At 38.8% G+C, this 27,716-nt stretch overlaps 1 protein-coding gene across 1 annotated transcript; it reads right to left on the bottom strand.

The window, feature by feature from the left end:
* On the bottom strand, positions 1–27,716 carry C6H7orf33 (chromosome 6 C7orf33 homolog). Its single transcript, XM_024250477.3, is given in 5 exon segments — positions 1–534; positions 1,562–1,608; positions 1,611–1,812; positions 27,393–27,514; positions 27,517–27,716. Coding segments are annotated over 5 exon segments (525 nt in total). The 5' UTR covers positions 27,596–27,716; the 3' UTR covers positions 1–459.

Below are 27,716 nucleotides of genomic sequence, written 5' to 3'. Positions count from 1 at the left end.
TAAGTTTCATCGCAAGTTTTACTGAATACATGTTTTACTTAGACATACCAGATATTACAAGTAATATCATAAATGACAGTGTGTTTCAGCTGTAAACTCTAGAGTCTCATCATCGGGAGCGCACAGCAGACAATGGTCAGGGAAACATCTCTATCCAGATCCTCTGGGGATCTTCGTCTCCCTTTAGAACCTGGTGGTTTGTCACTCCGTGGTCCTCTCCTGGGCCCCACACCAGTGCACAAATGCTGCACAGATTCCTGCAGGTACACGTGGAACTTGGGCTCATGATCAAAGAGAATTCTCAGCCTGTCTGCTGGTGTTCAAAGTTCAGACTTCAGATTACCAAGTTTTCATCAACTGTTAGTTCCATAACTTCAGCTATTTCTCTTTTTTCTTGCAAGAAGGGATTTCACAATCTACACAAATTTAGAGGTGTGACTCTTCAATTCTGCAAAATTCTTAACTACTGCCAGTTCTGGAAATCCTTGTGGCCTCAACAGAATTCTGGAGCTTTCTTACTTTATGCCCACGTACCTACATGTGGATTACGAAGACTTCTGTTATCTCAGGCTGATTTACCTTTTCCCTAGAACATCAACAGCACAGTTTAAAACACTGTCTCAGCCTGGCATGGTGGCTCATGCCTGTAATCCCAGCACTTTGAGAGGCCAAGGTGGGTGGATTGCTTGAGCCCAGGAGTTTGAGACCAGCCTGGGCAACATGGCAAAACCCCTTCTCTACCAAAAATATAAAAATAGCCAGTCTCATAACCTGGTCTCAAAATAAATAAATAGATAAAAATTTTAAAAAGTATTTTAAAAAATCTCGATCTCTACCAGCTCCCACCAGTTCCTAACAAAATCAATTTCACCTACTTCATCTTCCTATTTATTAATGCGCAACCTATTTGCTTAGAACTTTAGCATTTTCCACGCAAGTTTTCATTTATGTCAAAGATTTAAAGTGATACAGGCAACAATAATGTTAGAGAAATCTCATTGCTTTATTACTAACAGTATTTAAAATTTTTAGGCTAAAGTTTAAAAATCCTTACTATTGATGGATTACTTTTTAAGTTAGGAGTTCCTTTATAGATACCGTGGTTTGAGGCACCGATTTCATGGTACTTTATGTGCTGAGTGGTTGTACGGGCTCACATAGGACTGAAGCCATAGCTTCCTGTAGAGACTCCATCTGCAAGTACAATGCCAGCTCCGAAATGGCATTTGCACGAACAATTTCCATACAGGATCCCATTTAGTGAGCTCTTATTTTGTTAAAGGTGCCTTATGTTCTCTTAGTAACATTAGTTAATCATTAATATAATGGAGAAGGTGCTTTCAGAGCATCTTGGTAAGGGGTGTTTTCTTTTATCCTAACATAAATCACGTTGGCAAAAAAGCATGGGATCAGATCAGTTTCATGCTGGATATTCAGAGAATATGAAACATTCAGGCATGCAAGAATTCAACAATCCCTCCAATCTTCATTTTCCTGGAAGTTTCAGAGCATCCTGTGGGTTTCCTTAAACTTGGAGGTGCTAAGACCGTTCGGAGCTTACGTTTAGGTATGAACTTGTCACTCTCCTCCCAGGCTTGTAAGAGAGAGCAGAGCTAGGTAGTTGGAAGACAAAGTGCCGACAACTGGATCTGAGGACAAGCCCATCCTGGTGCCTGGCCTGATTCTGACTGCTCTCTGGGCATCCCTGGGACCTTGAGAAAGAAAATGCCACGGGGCACCAGATTTCATGGGAGCTGATACAGGAACAATAAATTCCATCCCCCTGTTCATGTTTTGGTGTGGGTTTGGCTTCTGGAAAAAACAAACAAACAAATAAAGTGGGTTAAAGGGTGGAAAGATGGTGATCAGTAAGCTACTAATTTGTTCTCACATTTATTTTGAGGCTACTAAGTAGCTGTCAGACACATGAAATAGCCTAAAGATTATAGACAAAGATATTTTGGAAATTTTGGCAACATTTGCTTTTAGAATTAGTTGGTTCCAAAATTTTAAAACACATCATTTTAATTTTTATTAGCTTTATCATTCACATGTAATACACTAATTCAAGGTTTACAGTGGTTATCAGTATATTCAAGGAAATGTGCAACCGTCACCACCGTCAATTTTAGAACTTTTTCATCATCCCCCAAAGAAATCCTGTACCCATTAGCGGTCACTCCCCATTTCTCCCTAAGTCTCCCCAGGCAACCACTAATCTACGTTCTACCTCTATGGATTTGCCAATCTGGACATTTCATATAAATAGCATCATACATGTAGTATTTTGTGACGGAATTCTTTCACTTAGCATGATGTTTTCGAGGTCCAACTATGTTGTAGCATGAATCAGGACCTCATTCCTTTTAATTGCCCAGTAATAGTTCATTATATGGGTAGACCACAAATTATTTATCCATTCATCATTTGGTGGACATTTGGGTTGTTTCCATTTTTTGAGTATTATGAATAATGCTGCTATGCATGTATTTGTGTACAGAGCTTTTGTGTGGACATATATTTTCACTTTCTTGAGAATATACCTAGAAGTAGAATTGCTGGGTCATTATGTTAAGTGAAATCAATCAGGCACAGAAAGATAAATATCACATGTTCCCCTTATATGTGGAAGCTAAAAAGAAAACTTGAGTCCATGGAAATAGGGAGTAGAACAGTGAGTCTTAGGGTCTGGGAAGAGTGGTGAGGAGACTACATGGAGAGGCTGGTTAATGGATACGAAATGACAGCTAGAAGAAATGAGTTCTGCTGATCTGTAGCACAGTAGGGTGAAAACGGTTAACTGTAATTTATTGTATATTCTGAAAAAACTAGAAGAGAGGGTTTTGAATGTTTATGGCACAAGAAAATGATAAATATTTTAGGTGATGATATGCTGATTACCCTGATTTGATCATTATACATTGTACACATGTATGGAAATATCATTCTGTATCACATAAATATTATGTGCCGACTAAAAATAAAAGGGAAAAGATCTAGTAAGTGTTTAATATTTTGAGGAAGTGTCAAAGTGGCTGGCATCATCCTGTATTCCCACTGGCAATGCATGAGGGTGTCAATTTCTCCACATCCTCACCAGCCAGCGCGTGTTATTACTTGCCTTTTTAGTTATAGCCATCCTAGTGGGGATGAAGTGGTTTTAATTCTGGCTTTGATTTGCATATCTCAAATAGCTAATGATGTTGAGTATCTCTGCATGTACAGATTGGCTATTTGTAATCTTTTCTGGAGACATATCTATTCATATTCTTTGCCCATTAAAAACATTGAGTTATTTATTGAGTTGTAAGAATTCTATATTTTGGATATAAGTCCCTTATCAGATATGATTTGCAAATATTTTCTCCCATTCTGCAGGTTGCTTTACTTTGTCGATAATACATTTTATAGCATAAAAGATTTTAATTTTGATGAAGTCCAATTTCTCTATTTTTTCTTTTGTCATTTGTATAGTTCCAACATTTTGAAAGAAATATCTAGCTCTTCAAGGTAGAGATGAAAGAGTTTCAACTTATAGATCTGATGGGAAGTTCATTATTAATGCCACACTTAGAAGATGAGGACATAAGATACTTAGAACCAAGAAATAAGAAAACAGCAATGGAAATTAAAAAAAAAAAATCACTGGCTAACTTCAGTTGACTACAAAGATCTCTGTCAGTCATGGTCCAGGCCGGAAGCAGGTGGAATATTCAGAAGGTCTGACTGGGGAGAATTTAATCAAGGGCCTTTTCTATAGAGGCATTGACAGTGCAAGGAATCCAGGCATTATAATGAAGCCCCCAGGGCTGGCAAGGCTGCAAGGTTGCTATTCCAGTGTGGTGGACAGGGAGGGAGCAGGTACTGAAAGCTAGTGAAATGGGAGAGTTCCCTGATTCCCCCTGCAGCACATGCAACACGGGTGTGGCTCACCTGCTTGGTTGCCCTGCAGCTCAAACCCCTAGGGGGAGCATGCAGACTGGCAGGTGCAGATGCCAGGATGAATGCTTTGGGCTCTTGGCCCTGCAGCAAGGTCTAGGGGTGGGTGTCTGCAACTCCCAAAGCCCAGGTGGGCACATGTAACCCAAGCTCTTTCGGATTTGCCATCTGCAGGTGGCTTGTGTGCTAATCAGCTCAATGGACCCTCTGCCTTATTGCAAGGGCAGAGGGCCAGTGTGACAGCCTCTGTATCCTGAGCTCTGGTCCAGTGTCCCAGAAGAATCGGATCACGCATGGGCTGGAAGGATAAGTGCAAGTTTTTGTTGAGTGATGGAGGTGGCGCTCAGTGACATGGATGGGGAGGCGGAAGGTGGAGGGGTGGGGGAAATAATCTTTCCCTGGAGTCGGGCTGCCCAGCAGCCGGACCCTTCTCCAACCACCCCTGGCCGACCTTCCCTCGGCATCAAGACGTCCCTCTTTTTTTTCTCTGCTGCATTGTTCTGCTGTCACTGGTCTGCTGGTCTCGACATTCAGCTGCTTCTGTGTGTACCCACTAAGGTCTTGGGTTTATATGGGTACAGGATGGGGGGCTTGGTTGGCCAGGGTGGTCTTGGAAAATGCAACATTCAATCATGAAAACAGGAGTGCCTGTTCCCACTTAGATCTGCGTCACAGGCTTGAGGGTGGAGCCCTCACCAGGGACCTGGCACTTCTCTACCCAGCACTTCCCTGCCCAACTCCCATGTCACTAGTTAAAGGAGAGGACTGTTTTGGGAAAGCCATAGCTTTTGCTAGAGGAATATGGCTACTGCCCACCTATAGTCTGGCAAGGAGCACGCTGGAGGAATCATACCTCCAACTCTCTTTCCTCTCACTCTGTCATCTCCTGCCCATACCATCTTAGCCGAACCCAACTCACATCAGGAACAAGGTGGCCTAGTTGATACAGTCCATAAGGCCAGCCTCTGGGGCCACAGAACAAGGAGGTGGAGAAGAATGAGGGGTGGATTGTGGAGCAGAAGGAGAACATCCAGTGAAGTCACTAGGTGGTAAATCACACACTTTATCCTTTTGGTGGGGGAGCAATTTACACTGAAGATAATGCCCTCATCTTGTTTTTTAACTAGCCCTGCCCAATGCTGTCCCTTTATCCAGGAATGCTTGTCACCCATACTATGTAAAATTTGATTTCTCACAAGGCTTGGCTCAGAAGCCACCTTCTTTTTGCTGCTATTCCTCATAATTTGCTCAGAAGTGATCTCCCTCCTCAGAAGTTGTATTAGTCAGGGTTCCCTAGAGCGACAGAACTAATAGGATATATATATGTATATACACATTATATATATATATTATATGAAGGGGAGTTTATTAAGTAATAACTCACATGCTCACAAGGCTCCACAATAGGCCATCTGGAAGCTGAGGAGAAAGGACAGCCAGTCCAAGTCCCAAAACTGAAGAACTCGGAGTCTGATGTTCAAGGGCAGGAAGCATCGAGCACGGGAGAAAGATGTAGGCTGGGAGGCTAGGCCAGTCTAGTCTTTTCACGTTTTTCTGCCTGCTCTATATTCTAGCTGTGCTGGCAGCTGATTAGATGGTGCCCACCCAGATTAAGGGTGGTCTGCCTTTCCCAGCCCACTGACTCAAAAGTTAATCTCCTTTGGCAACACCCTGACAGACACACCCAGGATCAATACTTTACATCCTTCAATCCAATCAAGTTGACAGACTTAACTATCACAGAAGTCTTACTTGTGGATCGAACTTCCCACAAAGTGATTCTACCTTTTATTGTTATTTACAGATACCTCATATGACTCTCACTGTGCAATAAAGTCCAGATGGAACCATTTTTATTTATCTTTGTACCTCTTGCAGAACCTGCACAGTTTCCTGATGGTACACAGTGCCTCAGCTCAGATTGATGAAAGAATGGATTTGGGATCAGGCATTATTGAGTCTTCTTGGAATCTGCTAGCTGGAAGGGTCCTCAGATGTACTTCCGTTTTTAACTTAGCCACTTCAAGCTCCTGCTCAGCGAAGACTCTCCCTCCAGGTGGGGGACACTGTTGGTAGCCCACTCAGCATTTCTCCTTCTTCCTGTAACAGAGCCCTGACTTTTTTCAAGCCTCCACCCTCCGCTAAGTGGCCAAGTATCAGAGGGAAAGCTTATCCTGGGCTGAAATAATTTGAGGATAATATGTCCCCTTTTGTCAAGAATTGGTTTAGAAATGGAAATGTGACCAAGTTGTGGCTGCAGAGCCTGGAGGAGAGATTTGCTTGTGATTTCCAAGGAAGTCCTTGCTCCCTCCTTAGAGAGAAAGTCCAGTTGTTATTGGCAGCCACTTTACACCTAGGAGGACAGCCAACTTCAAGATGAAGATGTCAATATAGATTGTGGGCTGGGATTTGAAAATCTGGGCTGTTGCTAACATCATTGGGGGTAACCTAAAGTCTGTTTTATCTCTGAAATTCTCTTTTTATGAATAAGTATATTTCCTTTTTGGAAAGACCTTTGAGTTGGGGTTTCTGTTACTCTGTATCTGAAAGGAGGCCCATATACCCTGCCATGGTTTTCCTCTTCAACTCTGCTGATATAAGAGCCAAAATATAATTGAAGAGCTCTATGAATGTTTAGGCTAGCTCTGTGCCCAGGAATGTAAGAATGGTTTGTAACAGAGACCCTGTCAAGTCTGAAACATTATATCTCATTTTACTAGTAGCTAGTACTCTGGGGGATGGGAGTTAGTACTGTATTTATTCCAGAATCTTGTTGATGTGCTATCTCTTGTCCATTACATTGGGCCTGATTTTTTTTTTTTTCAAAATAGCGTCTTTACAATGTGAAAGGTATTTTCTATTTCACACACATGAAAACCCCTTTGCTTCCTCAAGGTAAGAATGAACCTTAAGCTCTGATCCCAGGTAGATCAGCAACAATATTTGCCAAAGCAAAGCCATGTTTCCAAAAGAGGCCTTTCCACCCAGCACTCTTAGTAGGACCTGATGCTTCACACTAGGGAGGCAATAGGGCTGTTTTTACAGCAAATGGACAAGCCACATTCACAGTGAGATTTGTTTTGCCTTTCCTTGCAATTTATTTATTTCCTGAGACAGAGTCTTGCTCTGTCGCCCAGGCTGGAGTGCAGAGGTGTGATCGTGGCTCACTGCAACCTCCACCTCCCAGGTTTAAGCGATTCTCCTGCCTCGGCCTCCCGGAGTAGCTGGGACTACAGGCATGCGCCACCACGCCGGGCTAATTATTTTATTTTTAGTAGAGATGGGGTTTCTTCATGTTGGCCAGGCTGGTCTCGAACTCCTGACCTCATTTGTCTGCCTGCCTTGGCCTCCCAAAGTGCTGGGATTACAGGCGTGAGCCACTGAGCCACCGCAATTTAGATGGGAAGTCAAACCAGCTCTTAAGTAAAGTCCTTGTCGAGTGATTATTGGAGTCACTTTGGCAGGCAAGGGGAGGGGACTTATTATTATTATTTTGAGTTGCAGTCTCACTCTGTCGCCCAGGCTGGAGGGCAGTGGCGTGATCTCGGCTCACTGCAACCTCCGCCTCCTGGATTCAAGCGATTCTCCTGGCTAAGCTTCCCAAGTAGCTGGGACTACAGGCATGCACCAGCATGCCCAGCTAATATTTTTGTATTTTTAGTGGAGACGGGGTTTCACCATGTTGGCCAGGATGGTCTTGACATCTTGATCTCGTGATCCGCCCGCCTTGGCCTTCCAAAAGTGCTGGGAATACAGGCGTAAGCCACCGCACCCAGCCTGGGGCTCATTATTGACAAAATTTCTGGTTACCTAATTAGTAATTTCCAAGCACTTGTCTTTCTGGGTAGACAGATCTCATTTTCCTACATCTATTTCTTTAAGCAGGAATGGACAAAGCCTTTAATTGGCGTTTGAGAGGGAGTGAGGTAATATGCTGGAAGTAAAGGCAGGGATTGAAGGCCATTTTATTGGGCGCCTGTGGCTGAAGAATTGAAAAAAATCATCAATTAGGAAAGGGAGAAAACTAGGGGTTTACAGCCAGGAAAGAAGGAAGAAAAATGTATTAAGAGGAAGAAAGAATATAGGAGTACAAAAGAGAATAAGTGTCAGGCTCGCCTGGATACGATTAAAGAAACATATTTAAACCCGATACGCTTTCTTGTGGTAACAGACAAAAAATACATTTATTGGTGGTTCCTAAGTGAAAATATCCTGCAGGACTTTTTTTTAAGGTTGGTCAAAAAACTCAAAGAAAAATATTTTTTGAGTCATATTTTCTAAAGGCTGTGGTCTTCTGATCAGTCAGATAAGAAGCATTTATTGCCTAAAATCAAGCAGGAAGGATCTGTTCTTTCTCTGAAGTCCTGTAGAGGCATAAAACTGACCTCCTAAGCAATTCTTCCTTGTCTCTTTTTAATCAATAAATCTACATTCTAGGGAAATTGACCATTGCTTCCAGACATGTGCGGAGTCCAGAACATGCCACTCCAAAAGAAGGAGGATTGTTGAGCTGAAGACAATTAAGAAGAAACAGATGCAGGAAAGTTCTCTGCCCTCCATTTGCTTAAATGCAGGACAGAGATTTACAAAGATAAAAGGCATCGTGCCCCTGTCTTTTACCAGGGAGAACAAAGGTTAACCACTGAAGACAGTTTTAGACCACTGTCTGCCAGGAGTTGGAGCCAGAGGAATCTACCTGAACATGCTTTACCAACTCGCCTTTATCTGCCAGTTACTTGCTTCCCCGCAGAGAAGCCCCCTCTAGAGACCCAAAGTCCTTTTCCTTTGTCCCGTCACTTCTCTAAAAATCACTATTCTTTGTTGAAGATGCTATACAAGCTGGAATTCGAAGCTACTTCTTTGAGAACTTCTCCTTCCCTGGGTGTCTGCCATGTAGGTGTGAAACATACATGTAAATAAACTTGTTTTTCTCTTGCGTGTGTATATATATATATATATATATTTTAATGGGGTCTATTCCAACTAAGAACCTTATGAGGTGGCCAGATGCGGTGGCTCACACTTGTCATCCCAGCACTTTGGGAAGCCAATGCAGGTAGATCACCTGAGGTCAGGAGTTTGAGACCAGCCTGGCCAACATAACAAAATCCCATCTCTACTAAAAATACAAAAATTAGCCAGGCATGGTGGTGGGTGCCTGTAATCCCAGCTACTTGGGAGGCTGAGGCAGGAGAATCACTTGAACCTGGGAGGTGGAGGTTGCAGTGATGCAGTGAGCTGAGATCACGCCACTATACTCCAGCCTGGGCAACAGAGCAAGACTCTGTTTTTGTTTGTTTGTTTGTTTGTTTTTAAAAGACCTGTGAGGATTAAGGAAACAGTGATTTTTCTTCCCCTACCCATGATTTTGTGTCTGCTGCATAATTTTTTTTTGTTTGTAATATCAATATTTCTCAAAGTGGTCTGTGGGCTACCAACTTCAGCATCACCTGGGATGCTTGTTAAAAAGTATATGTTGCAGGTTCCACACCAGCTGCAATGACCCAGCATCTCCAGAGGTGAGGTATTTTTAACAGTATCCCAGATTTTAATACATTCTAACGTTGAGAAACAGTGGTCTAGATTTTAAGACAAGATCCATGTCATTTATTTTTGTTCCCTTCTGATGCCTAGCACATAGAAGGTACTTGATAAATATTTTTTGGAGAGATGAATCTAAGAAAAGTGAAACTGTCTAAAAACTTGCCTCCAAATTTCTTTACTGTCCTGTCCCTACCTATCTGCAGAGCGACCCTTATCTGTCTGTTCATAATCTTCTGCATGTTGGGATTTGTGGTGGTGATGGTGGGTGCAACAATGTGAAAGGCATTAGGAGCTTGTCTTGCCCAGATGATTCCTGCAGGATGAACATGGCTGGGCTTCCATCTGTTTAAGCCTCGTTCTCAGGCCATTCTGTTTATCCTATAAACCACCCAGGATCATTTCAAGAAATTACTTTTCTATTTAAATTCACCAGTGTAGTCAGGGTCTGGCCAAGAGATAGTATACACACAAGTTAGTTGAACAGTAAGAATTTAATATAAAAAGTGTTAACTAGGTAAAAATGTGTTCATTATAAAGTTATAACAGGGTAAAAAGAGAACTCTAAGGTCTCATAGAGGTAGCAACTGCAGCTTCCACTCCCAGGGTTAAAGAAACAATAAGAAAGGGGAACAAGTAGGAACTTAGAGGTGGGGCACCTGGAGCCAAAACTCAGAACTTCAAGGTGGGGGCTCTGCACTGGTTCTGGTGAATATGAGATGGGCCGTATGAGGTCGGGTCTGCAAATGCTGGAAAAACTGCAAACTGCAAACCACATTCAAATGCTTCTGCAGAAAGGAAGTGCTGCTGCTGGGGTGAAGAAGCATTGCTAGGATGATACTCACAGGAGCAGTGAGCAGACAGGAGGAAACTCATCCTTTCCTCCTCCTCTGGCCTTGCAGTCTCCCTTTCGCTCCCCTTCTTGCCAAAGGCCAACCTGGGTCCAGCTGGCAAAGCAAAATGCAGTTGTAGCTGCCCCGACATCACAAAGTTGAGCACAGAAGGGAGGAGTTGGAGCTGAGACATCAATGGCTTAATGATGGGCACAGCCAGGTAGGTCACTATTGCTCACTATCTTCGATGCTTTTATTCCACTATTCTCCTCTGAACACCTTGTAATTTGGTCTTAATTCCTGAGATGATTTTGTCTTTTCTTTTACTTTCTTTTCTAAGCTAAATAAATTGTTTTACATCTCCTTTTTGTCTTTTTCTATTAGGAGTTTTTTGTTTGTTTGTTTGTTTGTTTTTTTGAGACAGGGTCTCACTTTGTCACCCAGGCTGGAGCACAGTGGTGCCATCTTGGCTCACTGCAGCCTTGACCTCCTGGGTTCAAGCAATTCTCCTGCCTCAGCCCTCCCAAGTATCTGTGACTACAGGTGTGTGCCACCATGCATGGCTAATTTTTGTATTTCTAGTAGAAATGGGGTTTCACCATGTTGGCCAGGCTGGTCTTGAACTCCTGACCTCAGGTGATCCACCCAACTTGGCCTCCCAAAGAGCTGAGAGTACATGTATGAGCCACCACACTCAGCCTCTATTAGGAGTTTTTTATTCATGGTAATTTTTTTTTTGTATGTGTGTCTATACATTGCCACTAGTTTAATTATATTTAATTCATGTTGAAGCATGTGCTATATAGTTTTTCTCTGCCTTTTTTTGGAAATATTTTTATTGGTGGAAAAATTTGGATTCTTCCTGTTTTCTTCTTGTGGTAACTTCCTGTGGAGGTTTCTTGCCTTCTTCTGTTTATTTTAAAGTGTCTTGGAATTTTTAAAAAAATTTCAGTAGGTTTTTGGGGAACAGGTGCTGTTTGGTGACATGAATAAGTTCTTAAGTGGTGATTTCTGATATTTTGGTGGACCCATCACCTGAGCAGTGTACACTGTACCCAACGTGTAGTCTTTTATTCCTCACCCCCCTCTCACTCTTTCCCCTGAGTCCCCAAAGTCCATTGTATCACTATGCCTTTGCATCCTCACAGTTTTGCTCCCACTTATAAGTGAGAACATATGATGTTTGGTTTTCCATTCCTGAGTTACTTCACTTAAAATAATGATCCCTAGGCCGGGCGTAGTGGCTCACGCCTGTAATCCCAGCAGTGTGGGAGGCTGAGGTGGGAGGATCACTTGAGGTCAGGAGTTTGAGACCAGCCTGGTCAACATGGTGAAACTCTCTCTCTACTAAAAATACAAAAATTAGCTGGGCGTGGTGGCAGGCACCTGTAATTCCAGCTACTTGGGAGGCTGAGGCAGGAGAATTGCTTGAACCCGGGAGGCGGATGTTGCAGTGAGCTGAGATTGTGCCACTGTACTCCAGTCTGGGCAACAGAGCGAGACTCAATCTCAAAAAAAGGAAAAAAAAAAAAAAGAATAGTGGTCCCTAATTCCATCCAGGTTACTGCGAATGTTGTTATTTCATTCCTTTTTATGGCTGAGTAGTATTCCATGGGATACATATATCACAATTTCTTTATCAAATCATTGATGGGCATTTGGTTTGGTTCCATATTTTTGCAATTGGGAATTGTGCTGTTATAAATGTGTGTGTGAAAATATCTTTTTCGTGTAATGACTTCTTTTCCTCTGGGTAGATACCAATAACTACCATCAAATGGTAGTTCTATAAAGTGTCTTGAATTTTTCTTGATCAGCCGTTAACACATGTGTCTAACATGTGTCTATGGAGTGAGTGAGGGATTTGACTGATGAGGTTTCTTGGTTTAAGAATGCTCTCTCCTGTTGGTACAGTGAAGTATGGGTTCTTTAACAAATTACTTATTTTCTGGTGCCTGGGAAGGTCAGTGTATTTCCAATTTTATGACTTCTTTGTTTCTGTGGGATCCATAATTTCCACTGCTTGACTTTCTCTTTTCATTTCAATAGATGCCTCCTCTTCCAAATTCTTACTCAGAAGCGGTGCTGTCCTAATGCTGCCTCCCGGATCCTGTACACTCTCCAGTATCTTTCTTCCTTTTGATTCTCTCTTTTTTTTTTTTTTTTTTTTGAGATAGACTCTCGCTCTGTTGCCCAGGCTGCAGTGCAGTGGCATGATCTTGGCTCATTGCAGCCTCTGCCTCCCAGGTTCAAGCAATTTTTGGCCAATTTTTGTATTTTTAGTGGGGATGGGGTTTCACCATGTTGGCCAGGCTGGTCTCGAGGTCCTGGCCTCCCAAAGTGCTGGGATTACAGGCATGAGCCACGGAGTCCAGCCTCCTTTTGATTCTTTAGTAGCCAGATCAGCCTGATCTCAGAGCTCTTCTGAGATTTCCCCCATCCTGAGCAAGACCCTTTCATTCTGGGTGTGATGTTTTATTTGTGTTCTGCCACCACTAGGAACCTGACTTTCCTCTCGTCATTTCTGTGTTCTCATCTGACGGCTTCAGTATGGGCTCTGGGGCTGAGTCTGCTGGTTTTGTATCTTTATTTTCTCCCTTGCGTGTAAATTGTAGCGTTCTCTTTGTGATGACGTTCACGGGCTTTTTTGGATGGTTTCATTTGCTTTTCTTGTTGATCTTTATGCCTTTTGGAGAATACATGGAGAATTTCAGACTTAAGAAGTAGCCATTATCCTATAGGAATCTGGAAAGGATGACTCTTAAAAATATATTACTTTTCTAACTGTGGCTGGTAGATAGACATGTAATTGAGTTCACATACTTATTTTGTATCCAACAGCTTTGATAAATGTTAAAATTAATACAACAGTTTATCTTTAGATAATTTTTGGAATTTTTAGGCAGACAATTACATCATCAGTGGATAAAGGCAGTTTTGTTTTTTCTTTTCCAATTCCTATAACTCTTGTTTCTTTTTCTTGCCTTACTGCCCTGGCCAAGATTTTTGGTACAATTGTGAATAGAAGTGTTGATAGCAGGAATCCTTGACTTTCATTTTTTATTTTTTATTTTTTGAGATGAAGTCTTGCTCTGTTGCCTAGGCTGAAATGTAGTGGCACAATCTTGGCTCACTGTAACCTCCACCTCCTGGGTTCAAGCAATTCTCATGTCTCAGCCTCCCGAGTAGCTGGGATTACAGAGATGCACTACCACACCTGGCTAGTTTTTGTATTTTTAGTAGAGATGGGGTTTCACTATGTTGGCTAGGCTGGTCTCGAACTCCTGACATCAAGTGATCCACCTGCGTTGGCCTCCTGAAGTGGCTGGGTTTACAGGTCTGAGCCACGGAGACCCACCTTTAACTTATTGTTATCAATCTTAGAGATAACGCCTTCAACATTTTGGTATTAAATATCATGGTTGCTGTAGATGTCCTTTATCTTATTTTCACATTAAAAAAATAATTTAATGGTGAATTAATACTAATTTTATGAAGCTTTTTCTGTAAAAACTGGGAAAAATCATATAATTTTAATCTCAATCAGATAAACTGACAAAGAGAGATTCGTATAGATTTTCCAATGCTAAACCGCTCTAGCATTCTAGAGATAAACTCAATTTGGGCCGGGTGCTGTGGCTCATGCCTGTAATCCCAGTGCTTTGGCAGGCTGAGGCAAGAGGATCACCTGAGGCCAGGAGTTTGAGATCAGTTTGGGTACCATAATGAGACCCTGTCTCTACAAAAAATAAAAAAATCAGCTGGGCACGGGAGCGTGTGCCTGAAGTCGTAGCTACTCAGGAGGCTGAGGTGGGAGGATTACTTGAGCCCAGGAGTTCGAGGCTGTAGTGAGTTATGACTGCAACACTGTACTCTAGCCTGGGCAACAGCGAAAGACCCTGTTTCTAAAACAAAACAAAAACCCCACAAAAACAAACAAACAAAAAATATGTTCTCTAACCATATTGCAATAAAATTAAAAACTAATAACAAATAACAAGTGGGTTGCTTAAAAAGGCCCATCTGCTCATGCCTGTAATCCCAGCATTTTGGGAGACCAAGGCAGGCGGATTGCTTGAGTCCAGGAGTTCAAGACCAGCATGAGCAACATCGTGAGACCCTGTTTCTATAAAAAATACAAAAATTTAGACAGGTATGGTGGTACATGCCTGAAGTCCCAGCTACTTGGGAGGCTGAGGTGGGAGGATGGCTTGAGCCTGGGAGGTGGAGGCTGCAGTGAGCCGAGATTGTGCCACTGCACTTCAGCCTGGGCAACAGAGTGAGACTCTGTCTCAGAAAATAAAAAAAAATTTTAAAGGCTCACCTATTTGGAAAATAAATAATGTGCTACTAAAGAATCATAAATTTTAAAAGGATTTAAAAATCATAAAAATACAAAATATGTAAAACTAGGTAACAATGAAAACACTATCTTTTAAAATTGGCGGGAAGCCGCCAAAACAGTATTTAGAGAACAATTCTTCACTCAAAATAAATTAGGCAACAAGAAAGGTTAAATCAAATGAACTCAAAGAATGATCTTAAAGAAGTCAATAAGGCTGGGCGCAGTGGCTCACACCTGTAATCCCAACACTTTGGGAGGCCGAGGTGGGCGGATCATGAGGTCAGGAGATCGAGACCATCCTGGCTAACATCGCGAAACCCCATCTGTACTAAAACTACATAAAATCATCTGGGTGTGGTGGCATTTGCCTGTAGTCCCAGCTACTCAGGAGGCTGAGGCAGGAGAATCGCTTGAACCCAGGAGGTGGAGGTTGCAGTGAGCCAAGATCACGCCACTGCACTCCAGCCTGGGCGACACAGCGAGACTCCATCTCAAAAAAAAAAAAAAAAAGAAAGAAAGAAAAAAGAAGTCAATAAAATGGAGAAAGCAGAAAAATAAAGACGAATCAAGCCAAAAGCTGGTCCTTTGAAAGATTAATAAGATAGAACCCTGGCAAAATGGATCAAGAAAACACCAAATAAGATGAACATAGGCAAAATAAAGAATTGAAATGGGGAAATGAATATAGGTGCATAACAGATTTTTATCTTAATGAGTACCATGAACAACAAACATAGAAAATTTGAAAACCTCATTGACAGTAAAAAGTTCCCAGTATTGCCCTCATATCCTGGCAAGAGGGGTCCCTGCTCTGGGCTTAATTTATTTCATTTCATTTTTTATTTTTGTTTTTTGAGACTGAGTCTTGCTCTGTCACCCAGGCTGCAGTACAATAGCATGATCTCGGCTCACTGCAACCTCTGCCTCCCTGGTTCAAGTGATTCTCCTGCCTCAGCCTCCTGAGTAGCTGCGATTACAGGCACCCGCCACCATGGCTAGCTAATTTTTTGTATTTTTAGTAGAGATGGGGTTTCACCATATTGGCCAGGCTGGTCTTGAACCTGATCTCAAGTGATCTGCCCACCTTGGCTTCCCAAATTGCTGGGATTACAGGCATGAGCCACTGCGCCCAGCTCTGGCCTATTTTAGAGGCTCAGCTCTGACCCTCCTCTGGTTCTACCTATTCCCAAATGGCCAGAGGTACCCAGAGACAAGAGGATGTGCCCATTGGAGCCTGTTTTCCTACCACAAAACTGCGGAGCAGGGGCTGTGAAATCCTCTAAGCAGCTCTGAGTTCATTTCCAGGGATCGAGGAGGCTCTTTCCTACACGCAGCCTGTCCTCCCAAAGTGGCCAAGGGGTGGCTGTTTATGGGCGTGTAGATGGAGTTTGGACGTGTAAGCTGCATGTCTGTAGACACACTCAGGAGGTCCTTGAGGTGCAGGGCAGAGCTGGAGATGGGAAGAGAGTAGTCGTGCTGCAGGTCAAGGGCCAGCTCTCCACAGCCACCCACATTCCAGGGTGGACTTGAAGAAATCTGAGAATTCTAGGCTGGGTGCGGTGGCTCACGCCTGTAATCCCAGCACTTTGGGAGGCCGAGGTGGGTGGATCATGAGGTCAGGAGTTCGAGACCAGCCTGACCCACATGGTGAAACCCCTTCTCTACTAAAAATACAAAAATTAGTGGGACGTGATGGTGCGCACCTGTAATTCCAGCTACTTGGGAGGCTGGAGGCAGGAGAATTGCTTGAACCCGGGAGGTGGAGGTTGCAGTGAGCCAAGACCATGCCATTGCACTCCAGCCTGGGCGATAGAGCGATACGCTATCTCAAAAAAAAAAAAAAAAATCTGAGAATTGTCAATTTGAACCTGGCCTTCCAGGTTGTTATAAAAGCATTTTCGTCAAGGTAGGAGGATAGACGATATTTAACAGTTTATTCACATGACTTCAAACTTTTTAATATTTAGACATATTGTTCAGGGGTTTCATTTGTGATCTTGTCTCAAGCCCTATAATGTTTGAGGTAGACTCGTTTCTTAAGATTTCAGATTTATAGGAATTAACACTATGATATTAGGTACTAAGCTGTGGGAGCAGTTTGCCATAATTTAGAAAGTAGACCATTCTGAATCTGGCTCAATAATTTCATTCCTGGCCAGGGGCGGTGGCTCACACCTGTAATCCCAGCACTTCGGGAGGTGTAGGTGGGTGGATCGCTTGAGGTCAGGAGTTCAAGACCAGCCTGGCCAACATGGTGAAACCCCGTCTCTACTAAAAATACAAAAATTAGCCGGGTGTGGTGGCGAGCGCTTATAATCCCAGCTACTTGGGAGGCTGAAGCAGGAGAATCACTTGAACCTGGAAGGCGGAGGTTGCAGTGAGCCAAGATTGTGCCATTGCACTCCAGCTTGGGCAATAAGAGTGAGACTCTGTCTCAAAAAAAATAAATAAATAAAAATTAAAAAATAAATCAATAAATAATTTCATTCCTGGATATATTCTTTCTCTCTCTCTCTCTCTCTATATGTATATATGTGTATATATATGTATATATATGTATACATATATGTGTATATATGTGTATATATGTATATATGTATACATATGTGTATATATGTGTATATATGTATATATATGTATACATATATGTGTATATATATACATACATATATATATATCCAGGAATGAAATTATTTATTTTTTTGTATATATACATATATACGTGTGTGTGTGTATATATATATATATAGAGAGAGAGAGAGAGAGAGAGAGAGAGAATATAGGTTCACTTATTTGCAGAGTGCCAGTTCTGCTATAAGAAGGAAGAACTTGCACCAGAATGTTATAAATTAACTTTATTATGCAACATAACGTCAAGTTTAGCTGATGTTTGTTTCATAGTAAGATTTTCTTGATTAAGGAAGCAGGGCATTGATTTACTAGAAACAAACAGTTCTCAGACCATATTTTGAGTAGCACTGTCCCAGAGAAAGTTTTGCTTAAGTGCCAGAGTTGTCATGTACCAGGATGTTTCTGTTAGTGTTGTTTGTAATCTAATTGTTGGCAATTGTGGCAACAATCTGGGAGCAACCTAAGTGTCCATCAACAAAGGAGTAGAAAACCAGACTGTGGGATGTTTATAGAATGGCACACAAAACAGCAATGAAATTGAGGGAACTGAACATTTCAATATGGATGCGTTTCATAAGCCTCATATAAGGGGTGGGGCAGGAGAGGAGGAAGGCAGATTGCAAAATAATCAGTGTATAATACCACTGATATAAAGCTGAAAACATGCAAAAATACACTGTGTTGTTTAAGAATACATATATAAGTAGAGTATAAGAAATGCAAGGGAGGCTGGGTGCCGTGGCTCACGCCTGTAATCCCAACACTTTTGGAGGCCAAGGCGGGAGGATCACGAGGTCAGGAGATCGAGACCATCCTGGCTAACACGGTAAAACCCCATCTCTACTAAAAATACAAAAAATTAGCCGGGCATGGTAGCGGGCACCTGTAGTCCCAGCTACTCAGGAGGCTGAGGCAGGAGAATGGTGTGAACCCGGGAGGCGGAGCTTGCAGTAAGCTGAGATCACGCCACTGCACTCCAGCCTGGGTGACAGTGCGAGACTCCGTCTCAAAAAAAAAAAAAAAAAAAAAGAAAAAAAAGAAATGCAAAGGAAGGGAATGATCCACAATGAATTCGGAATAATGGTTACTTTTTGGGAAGGGAGATTGGGAAGGATGAGGCTAGTATGCTGGATAGTAGCATGAAGACTCTTGTTATGTTATTTGATGACTTTTGTCTAAAAAATATTTTTGGGCAGAGTGCAGTGGCTCACACCTGTAATCTCAGCACTTTGGGAGGCCAAGGTGGGTGGATCACCTGAGGTCAGGAGTTTAAGACCAGCCTGGCCAATATGGTAAAACCCCATCGCTATTAAAAATACAAAAATTAGCCAGGCATGGTGGCAGGTGCCTTTAATCCCAGCTACTCGGGAGGCTGAAGCAGCAGAATTACTTGTCAGGAGGCATAGGTTGCAGTGAGCTGAGATTGTGCCATTGCACTGCAGCCTGGGTGACAGAGTGAAACTCCATCTCAAAAAAAATATATAAATAAATAAATAATATTTTAAATACATTTTGAGAATATTTTAATTATAATTTTTGGTTAAATATATATACATATATATGTATGTAATATATATACATATATATGTATGTATTATATATATATATGTGTATATGTATCCAAATGAGTTATATATGCATCCAAATGAGTTAAAAACTTAGGTCCACACAAAATATCCACACAGGTGTTGGTAGCAGCTGTATTCATAATTGGCTCAAATTTGGAAGCATCCAAGATGTCCTCCAGTAGGTAAATGAAAAAATAAACTGTGGTACACCCAGACAATGGAATATTACTCAGCACTAAAAGGAAATGGGCTATCAAGTCATGGAAAGGCCTGAAGGAAGCTTAAATGCATATCGCTAAGTGAAAGAAGACAATCTGAAAAGGCCACGGACTGTAGGATTCCAACTATATGACATTCTGGAAAGGACAACACTATGGAGACAGTAAAAAGATCAGTGGTTGCCAAGGAGTAGAGTAGGGGAGTAAGGGAGTGGGGAAGGAGGAAGGGAGGAACAGATGGAGCATAGAGGATTTTTAGGGCAGTTGATATGGTTTGGTTGTGTCCCCACCCAAATCTCAAATTGAATTGTACTCCCATAATCCCCAAGTGTTGTGGGAGGAAGCCAGTGGGAGATAATTGAATCATGGGGGGCAGTTTCCCCCATGTTGCTCGCATGGTAGTGAGTAAGTCTCATGAGATCTGAGGGTTTTATCAGGGGTTTCCGCTTTTGTGTCTTTCTCATTCTTTCTTTGCCTGCTGCCATCCATGTAAGACGTGACTTGCTCATCCTTGCCTTCTGCCATGATTATGAGGCTTCCCCAGCCATGTGGAACTGTAAGTCCAATTAAACTTCTTTTGTAAATTGCCCAGTCTCAGGTATCAGCAGCGTGAGAACAGACTAATACAGCAGTGAATGAGACTGTAATGGTAGATGCATGACCTTATGTATTTGTCCAAACCCACTGTAATCTAAACTATAGACTTCAGGTGATAATACATCAATGTTGGTTCATCGGTTGTAAAAAATCTACCACTCTGGTGGGGGAAGTTGATAGGGAGGGAGGCTGTGCATGTGTGAGGGCAAGAGGTACCAGAAATCTCTATTTTCTGCTCACTTTTACTGTGAACCTAAAATAGCTCTAAAAATATAAAGTTTATTATATAAAAGTATATAAGTCCACGTTTCTGTGAAGGCAGTTCTTTTTTTAAAACTCAAACTCTGCATCAACTGCAGTATAGAGATTATAACTGGAATGTTTAATGTTAACCTAAAATATATTTGAAAAAAAATTTAATTGCACACAACCTGTTGTAATTTTGTAGTTACTCATTTTCTTGCCAGTATTCTCGGTAAACTGTGATCATGGTTAAACATTGGTTAATGTGGCCAATTTAATGGTTATGACCTGGGTAAGCCACAGCATCCTCTCATAAAATGAAGTCCAATCAGCTTTAAGGTCAAGGTAAAAATAGGAATAGCATAGGTTAAAAGAAGCAAGCAGGCCAGGCACAGTAGCCTGCTTGATATATATATATATATAAAATATATAATATTTATATATATAATATATAATATATAAAATATAATATATATTATACATTATATTTTATATATTATATAGAATATATATTCTATATAATATATATTATAGAATATATATTCTATATAATATAAAAATATATAATGTATAATATATATAATATATTATATATTTAATATTATATATTATATATAAATTACATATAATATATTATATATAAATTATATAATATATATTATATAAATTATACATAATATATAATATATAATATATAATATGTATTGTATTATATATAATGTATAATATATAATATGTATTGTATTATATATAATATATAATATATAATGTGTATTGTATTATATATAATATAATATGTATTGTATTATATATAATATAATATGTATTGTATTATATATAATATATAATATATAATATATATTGTATTATATATAATATTATATATTATATATTGTATTATATATAATATTATCTATACTATATAATATATTATATATTATATTATATTATATTATATTATATGTAATTATATTATGTTATATTATATATTATAGAATTATATATAATATAATTATATTATATTAAGATTATATTATATTATATTATATGTATATATTATATATTACATAATATATTATATTACATATATTATATGTACATATATTATATATTACATAATATATAATATAGTATAATATATAATGATATAATTATATATTATATATAATTATATATAATATATAATAGATATATTATATATTATATAATTATATTATAGTATATATTATTATATTATATACAATATATAATATATATTGTATTATATATAATATTATATATTGTATTATATATAATATTATATATTGTATTATATATAATATATATTGTATTATATATAATATTATATATTGTATTATATAATAATATATATTGTATTATATATAATATTATATATTGTATTATATATAATATTTATTGTACTATATATTATTATATATTGTATTATATATAATATATAATATATATGTATTATATATAATATATAATATATATTGTATTATATATAATGTATAATATTATATATTGTATTATATATAATATATAATATTATATATTGTATTATATATAATATATAATATTATATATTGTATTATATAATATATAATATTATATATTGTATTATATAATATATAATATTATATATTGTATTATATATAATATATAATATTATATATTGTATTATATAATATATAATATTATATATTGTATTATATATAATATATAATATTATATATTGTATTATATATAATATATAATATTATATATTGTATTATATATAATATATAATATTATATATTGTATTATATATAATATATAATATTATATATTGTATTATATATAATATATAATATTATATATTGTATTATATAATATATAATATTATATATTGTATTATATAATATATAATATTATATATAATATATATTATATATTGTATTATACATAATATATTATATATTGTATTATACATAATATATTATATATTGTATTATACATAATATATTATATATTGTATTATACATAATATATTATATATTGTATTATACATAATATATTATATATTGTATTATATATAATATATATTATATATTGTATTATATATAATATATATTATATATTGTATTATACATAATATATATTATATATTGTATTATACATAATATATATTATATATTGTATTATACATAATATATATTATATATTGTATTATATATAATATATATTATATATTGTATTATATATAATATATATTATATATTGTATTATATATAATATATATTATATATTGTATTATATATAATATATATTATATATTGTATTATATATAATATATATTATATATTGTATTATATATAATATATATTATATATTGTATTATATATAATATATATTATATATTGTATTATATATAATATATATTATATATTGTATTATATATAATATATATTATATATTGTATTATATATAATATATATTATATATTGTATTATATATAATATATATTATATATTGTATTAGATATAATATATATTATATATTGTATTATATATAATATATATTATATATTGTATTAGATATAATATATATTATATATTGTATTACATATAATACATATTATATATTGTATTATATATAATATATTGTATTATATAATATATAATATTATATATTGTATTATAGATAATATATAATATTATATATTGTATTATAGATAATATATAATATTATATATTGTATTATAGATAATATATAATATTATATATTGTATTATATATTGTATTATATATTGTATTATATATAATATATAATATTATATATTGTATTATATATTGTATTATATATAATATATAATATTATATATTGTATTATATAATATATAATACTATATAGTGTATTATATAATATATAATACTATATAGTGTATTATATAATATATAATACTATATAGTGTATTATATAATATATAATACTATATAGTGTATTATATAATATATAATACTATATAGTGTATTATATAATATATAATACTATATAGTGTATTATATAATATATAATACTATATAGTGTATTATATAATATATAATATATATAACATACATATCTATATTATATGTAATATATATATCTATATAATACATAATATAGATCTATATTATATATTATATAGATCTATATTATGTATTATATAGATCTATATTATACGTAATATAGATCTATAAAATATATATAGTATACATATCTATATGATATATAATATATATCATATATAAAATAATACATATATAAATATATAAAATAAATATATAAAATATATAAAAATAAAATTAGCTGGGCTTGGTGGTGTGCACCTGCAGTCTCAGCTACTCAGGAGACTGAAGCAGGAGGATCGATTGCTTGAACCCAGGAGGTCAAGGCTGCAGTGAGCCGTGAATGTGCCACTGCACTCCAGCCTGTTTCAAAAAATACAAAACAAACAAACAAAAGAAAACCTGACCTGGTGAATATTCAGAAACTATTAAGTGAAAAGCTGGTGCTCATTGTTAGGTGGTCAGGACTTTCTGCTTCTTAAGAGTCCCCAACTAACCTGCACATTGTGCACGTGTACCCTAAAACTTAAAGTATAATAATAATTAAAAAAAAAAAAAAGAGTCCCTAATGATTCCCAGGGCCAGGCATGTTCAGATGGGGATGCTGTCTTGCGGCTCACTGTTGTCTCATGTAAGCAGGAGTTGCTGGGAGTGCAGGCTGCAGGCTGCACTTGCTGTTGGGTTCCTGAACCATAACATTAACATAGGCATTGTTCTTCTTTTGAATAGAAGACAAATGATCCACAGTGGTACCATGCCAAAACTCACTCTGTAAGGATATAGTGGTCTGAAATATATTGAATATATTCCCAAATTCAAATATATTGAATTTCATCATATTTTCCCTAAACCATTTGGTTTCACATTTCCCTAAACAATTTGGTTGGATTATATCTCCCTACAAACTGTCACCCTCCTTCTGCCAAGCAAATGAAATGATAACTGTTCTGCATTTTACTTCGGTGTCATCTTAGTACCCTTATTGGTAAGTTGGTATCATCTTTCCTCGTACTTCTTGTATTAGGCTGTTCTTTGCATTGCTGTAAAATACCTAAGGCTGGGTAATTTACAAAGAAAAGAGGTTGGCTGGGCGCGGTGGTTCACGCCTGTAATCCCAGCACTTCGGGAGGCCGAGGCGGGCAGATCACAAGGTCAGGAGATCGAGACCATCCTGGCTAACATGGTGAAACCCCGTCTCTACTAAAAAATACAAAAAATTAGTCTGGCATGGAGGCAGGTGCCCGTAGTCCCAGCTACTCGAGAGGCTGAGGCAGGAGAATGGCATGAACCCGGGAGGCGGAGCTTGCAGTGAGCCAAGATCATGCCACTGCACTCCAACCTGGGCAACAGAGTGAAGACTCTGTCTCAAAAAAAAAAAAAAAAAAAAAAAGAGGTTTAATTGGTTCATGGTTCTGCAGGCTATACGAAGCATGGCATCTGCTCGGCTTCTGGGGAGGCCTCAGGGAGCTTTCACTCATGGCGGAAGGCAAAGTAGGAGCAGGCACATCGAACAGCAAGAGTGAGAGCAAGAAAGCAAGGGAAGGTGCCACACACTTAAACAACCCGGTCTTTTGAGAACTCACTATCGCAAGGACAGCACCAAGAGGATGGCGCTAAACCATGACAAATCCACCCCCATGATCCAATCACCTGTCATCAGGCCCCACCTCCAACACTGGGGATCACATTCCAGCATGACACTTAGCAGGGCAAATATTCAACCATGTCACTTCTTTTCCAGCAGGCATCTCTCTGGGCTCTGACCCTTTCCCGGGAGTCTGTTTTTACAATCTCTTCCAAACAGGCTCTTTCCCCCAACCCTGGCTTCATGCTCAGCCTTTCCTAAATGCATTAAACACCGAGTCAGAGGAAAAGCATTTTGACTTCAAATTAACATTTAAGATAAAAACTAACTTTAAAACATGTTATTATGAAGGCAATATAGATTCTCTATTTAAAGAAATTCAGGCCGGTTGCAGTGGCTGACACCTGTAATCCCAGCAATTTGGGAGGCTGAGGCAAGCAGATCATTTGAGGTTAGGAGTTTGAGACCAGCCTGGCCAACATGGTGAAACACTGACTCTACTAAAAATACAAAAAAGTTAGCCAGGAGTGGTGGCAGGCACCTGTAATTCCCACTACTTGGGAGGCTAAGGCAGGAGAATCACTTGAATCTGGGAGGCGGAGGTTGCAGTGAGCCAAGATTGAGTCATTGCACTCCATCCTGGGTAACAAGAGTGAGACTCCATCTCAAAATAAATAAATAACAAAAATAAAGAAATTCAGAACGTCTGAGCTTTGGAAAAATAATATGTAACCCATAGTGCCATCCATAGACAACCACTTTGAGACTTTGCTTTATCTTCCAGTGATCTAATTAGATTGAAATCATATTAGCCAGGCATGTTGGCTCATGCCTGTAATCCCAGGACTTTGGGAGGTGAGGTGGGCGGATCACTTGAGGTCAGGAGTTTAAGACCAGCCTGGTAAACATGACCAAACCCTGTCTCTACTAAAAATACAAAAATTAGCAGGACATGGTGGTGGGTACCTGTAATGCCAGCTACTGGGGAGGGTGAGGCAGGAGATTCATTAGAACTCAGGAGGTGGAGGTTGTAGTGAGCTGATATCGTGCCATTGCACTTCAGCCTGGGTAACAAGAGTAAAACTCCATCTCAAAATAATAAGATTGAAATCATATCCATCCGGCCGGGCACAGTGGCTCCCACATGAAATCCCAGCACTTTGGGGGGTCAAGGAGGGTGGGTCATCTGAGATCAGGAGTTTGAGACCAGCCTGGCCTACATAGTGAAACCCTGTCTCTACTAAAAATACAAAAATTAGCTGGGCATGGTGGTGTGCACCTGTAATCCCAGCTACTTGGGAGGCTGAGACAGGAGAATCGCTTGAACCCAGGAGGCAGAGGTTGTAGTGAGCCAAGATCACGCCACTGTACACCAGCCTGGGTGACAGAGCTAGACTCCATCTCGAAAAAAAATCTTATCTACCCTATATGCTCCACTCATCCACTTGTGGCATCCTTTAAAAGGAAGGTTTAGGCAGTGATGATCTTTTCTCACCTTTTTTTAAGCACATATACGTCATTATCATTTATATTCATCATTCAGAGACTAATTGTATTGGTTCGCATCAAAGTACCCCTGGCTGAGGAGGTATTTTCTTCTTTTTACTCTTCTAATGCTAAATGGGCTTTCCCTGACATGGGCTGTCTGCAGCTGACCTTAGCAGCAGGCAGACACAACCCCCTTGCCGACCCTGCAGTTCATGCTGCTGTTCTCAGGGAAAGGTCATGAAATCCTCTCTGCCCTCGGATGACCAGAGTCATTCTTCATATCAGAAGATACTCTGAGCCTGTGGCATGTGTCAGTTTGGGGCACTGTGCCACAATGAGGGTGTGGGTAAATGGGAAGAACTGCAACATGGGAGAAAACAAATTAGGGCTGGAGAACTAGGTGGGGACACCTGTGGTCCCCATCAAACTGAACACCCAAAGCTGGAGATAAATACAAAGTGGGAGCTCATACTTTAACCAAAAATGCCTGCCTAGCGGGAGGCAGGGGCTTGGGGATCAGGAGGTGTCAAAGATCAAAGACAGGCAAAGAGTTAAAGATCCAGGTCTTGCTGGGCATGGGTGGCACTTCGGGAGGTTGAAGTGGGAGGATCATTTGAGGACAGGAGTTCAAGACCAGCCTGGGCAACATGGCAAGACCCCATTTCTACAAAAAATAAAAAAATTAGCTAAGCCTGATGGCACATGGCTGTAGTCCTAGCCACCTGGGAGGCTCCTCTGGGAGGATCACTTGAAGCCAGGAGGTTGATGCTGCAGTGAGCTATGATTGTGACACTGCACTCCACCCTGGGTGACAGAGCAAGATACTATCTCTAAAACAACAACAACAACAACAACAACAACAATTCCTGGTCTTTAAAGCGAGAGAAGAGACAAGAATCTAGGCAAGGAGAAGGGAACAGATGCAAAGCTTGTGCCAAAGGGTGACCAAGATAGAGGCTTCCTGTGGACCCATCTCCAGGGCAAAACATAGTCTGAGAACAAGTGCATTCCTTCTACCACACCGTGTGAAAATATACAATTTTTACGCTGGAATTTTTCAAATCAACATGACTCAGGCTAAACACAAGAATACTCAGTGGAGTGTTTTGTGAGGATTCTTTTCCCTAAGAAGATTCCAGGCCTTCTTTGGGGCAGTGAATTAATCTCTGTCTCTCTCTTTACTTAAATGTCCTTAAGCCCAGTTCCATAACACATAGTAGAGAGTCAAAAACATTCGTGGATTGAGTGAATGAATTCTCAAGAGACACCGACTGACTAAAAGAGCAGTTGATTCATCTTAGAATCATTAACTTACCTTATGTCTTCCCGTGGCATATGACAAGTTAAATTGACCTGGACCACCCCTAACGTGGACCCAAACAGCGACTGCCCTCCCACTCAGGCGAAGGTCAATCCGGCGCTTTGCCCCACTTGCTGGAGGGCTTCACATTCACATTGGGGGCCTGGAAGTCTCCAGGGACACTCTTCAAGGCTGAGGCTTTGAACTTCCACTTTCATTTTGGCAAAGTAGTTACCTTTTCCTGGACGCTGTCAAGGAGAGCAGCGCTTCAACACCAATATCTAAGATCAAGTCGCACGGATCCCCAGGGTCAGTAGGAGGATTCAGACACAGGCTAGG

This window comes from Pongo abelii, chromosome 6 (genome assembly GCF_028885655.2).
Source record: "Pongo abelii isolate AG06213 chromosome 6, NHGRI_mPonAbe1-v2.0_pri, whole genome shotgun sequence".
NCBI lineage: Eukaryota > Metazoa > Chordata > Mammalia > Primates > Hominidae > Pongo > Pongo abelii.
Note: the sequence above shows the minus strand (reverse complement) of the source record. Positions and strands in the feature narration are given on the sequence as shown.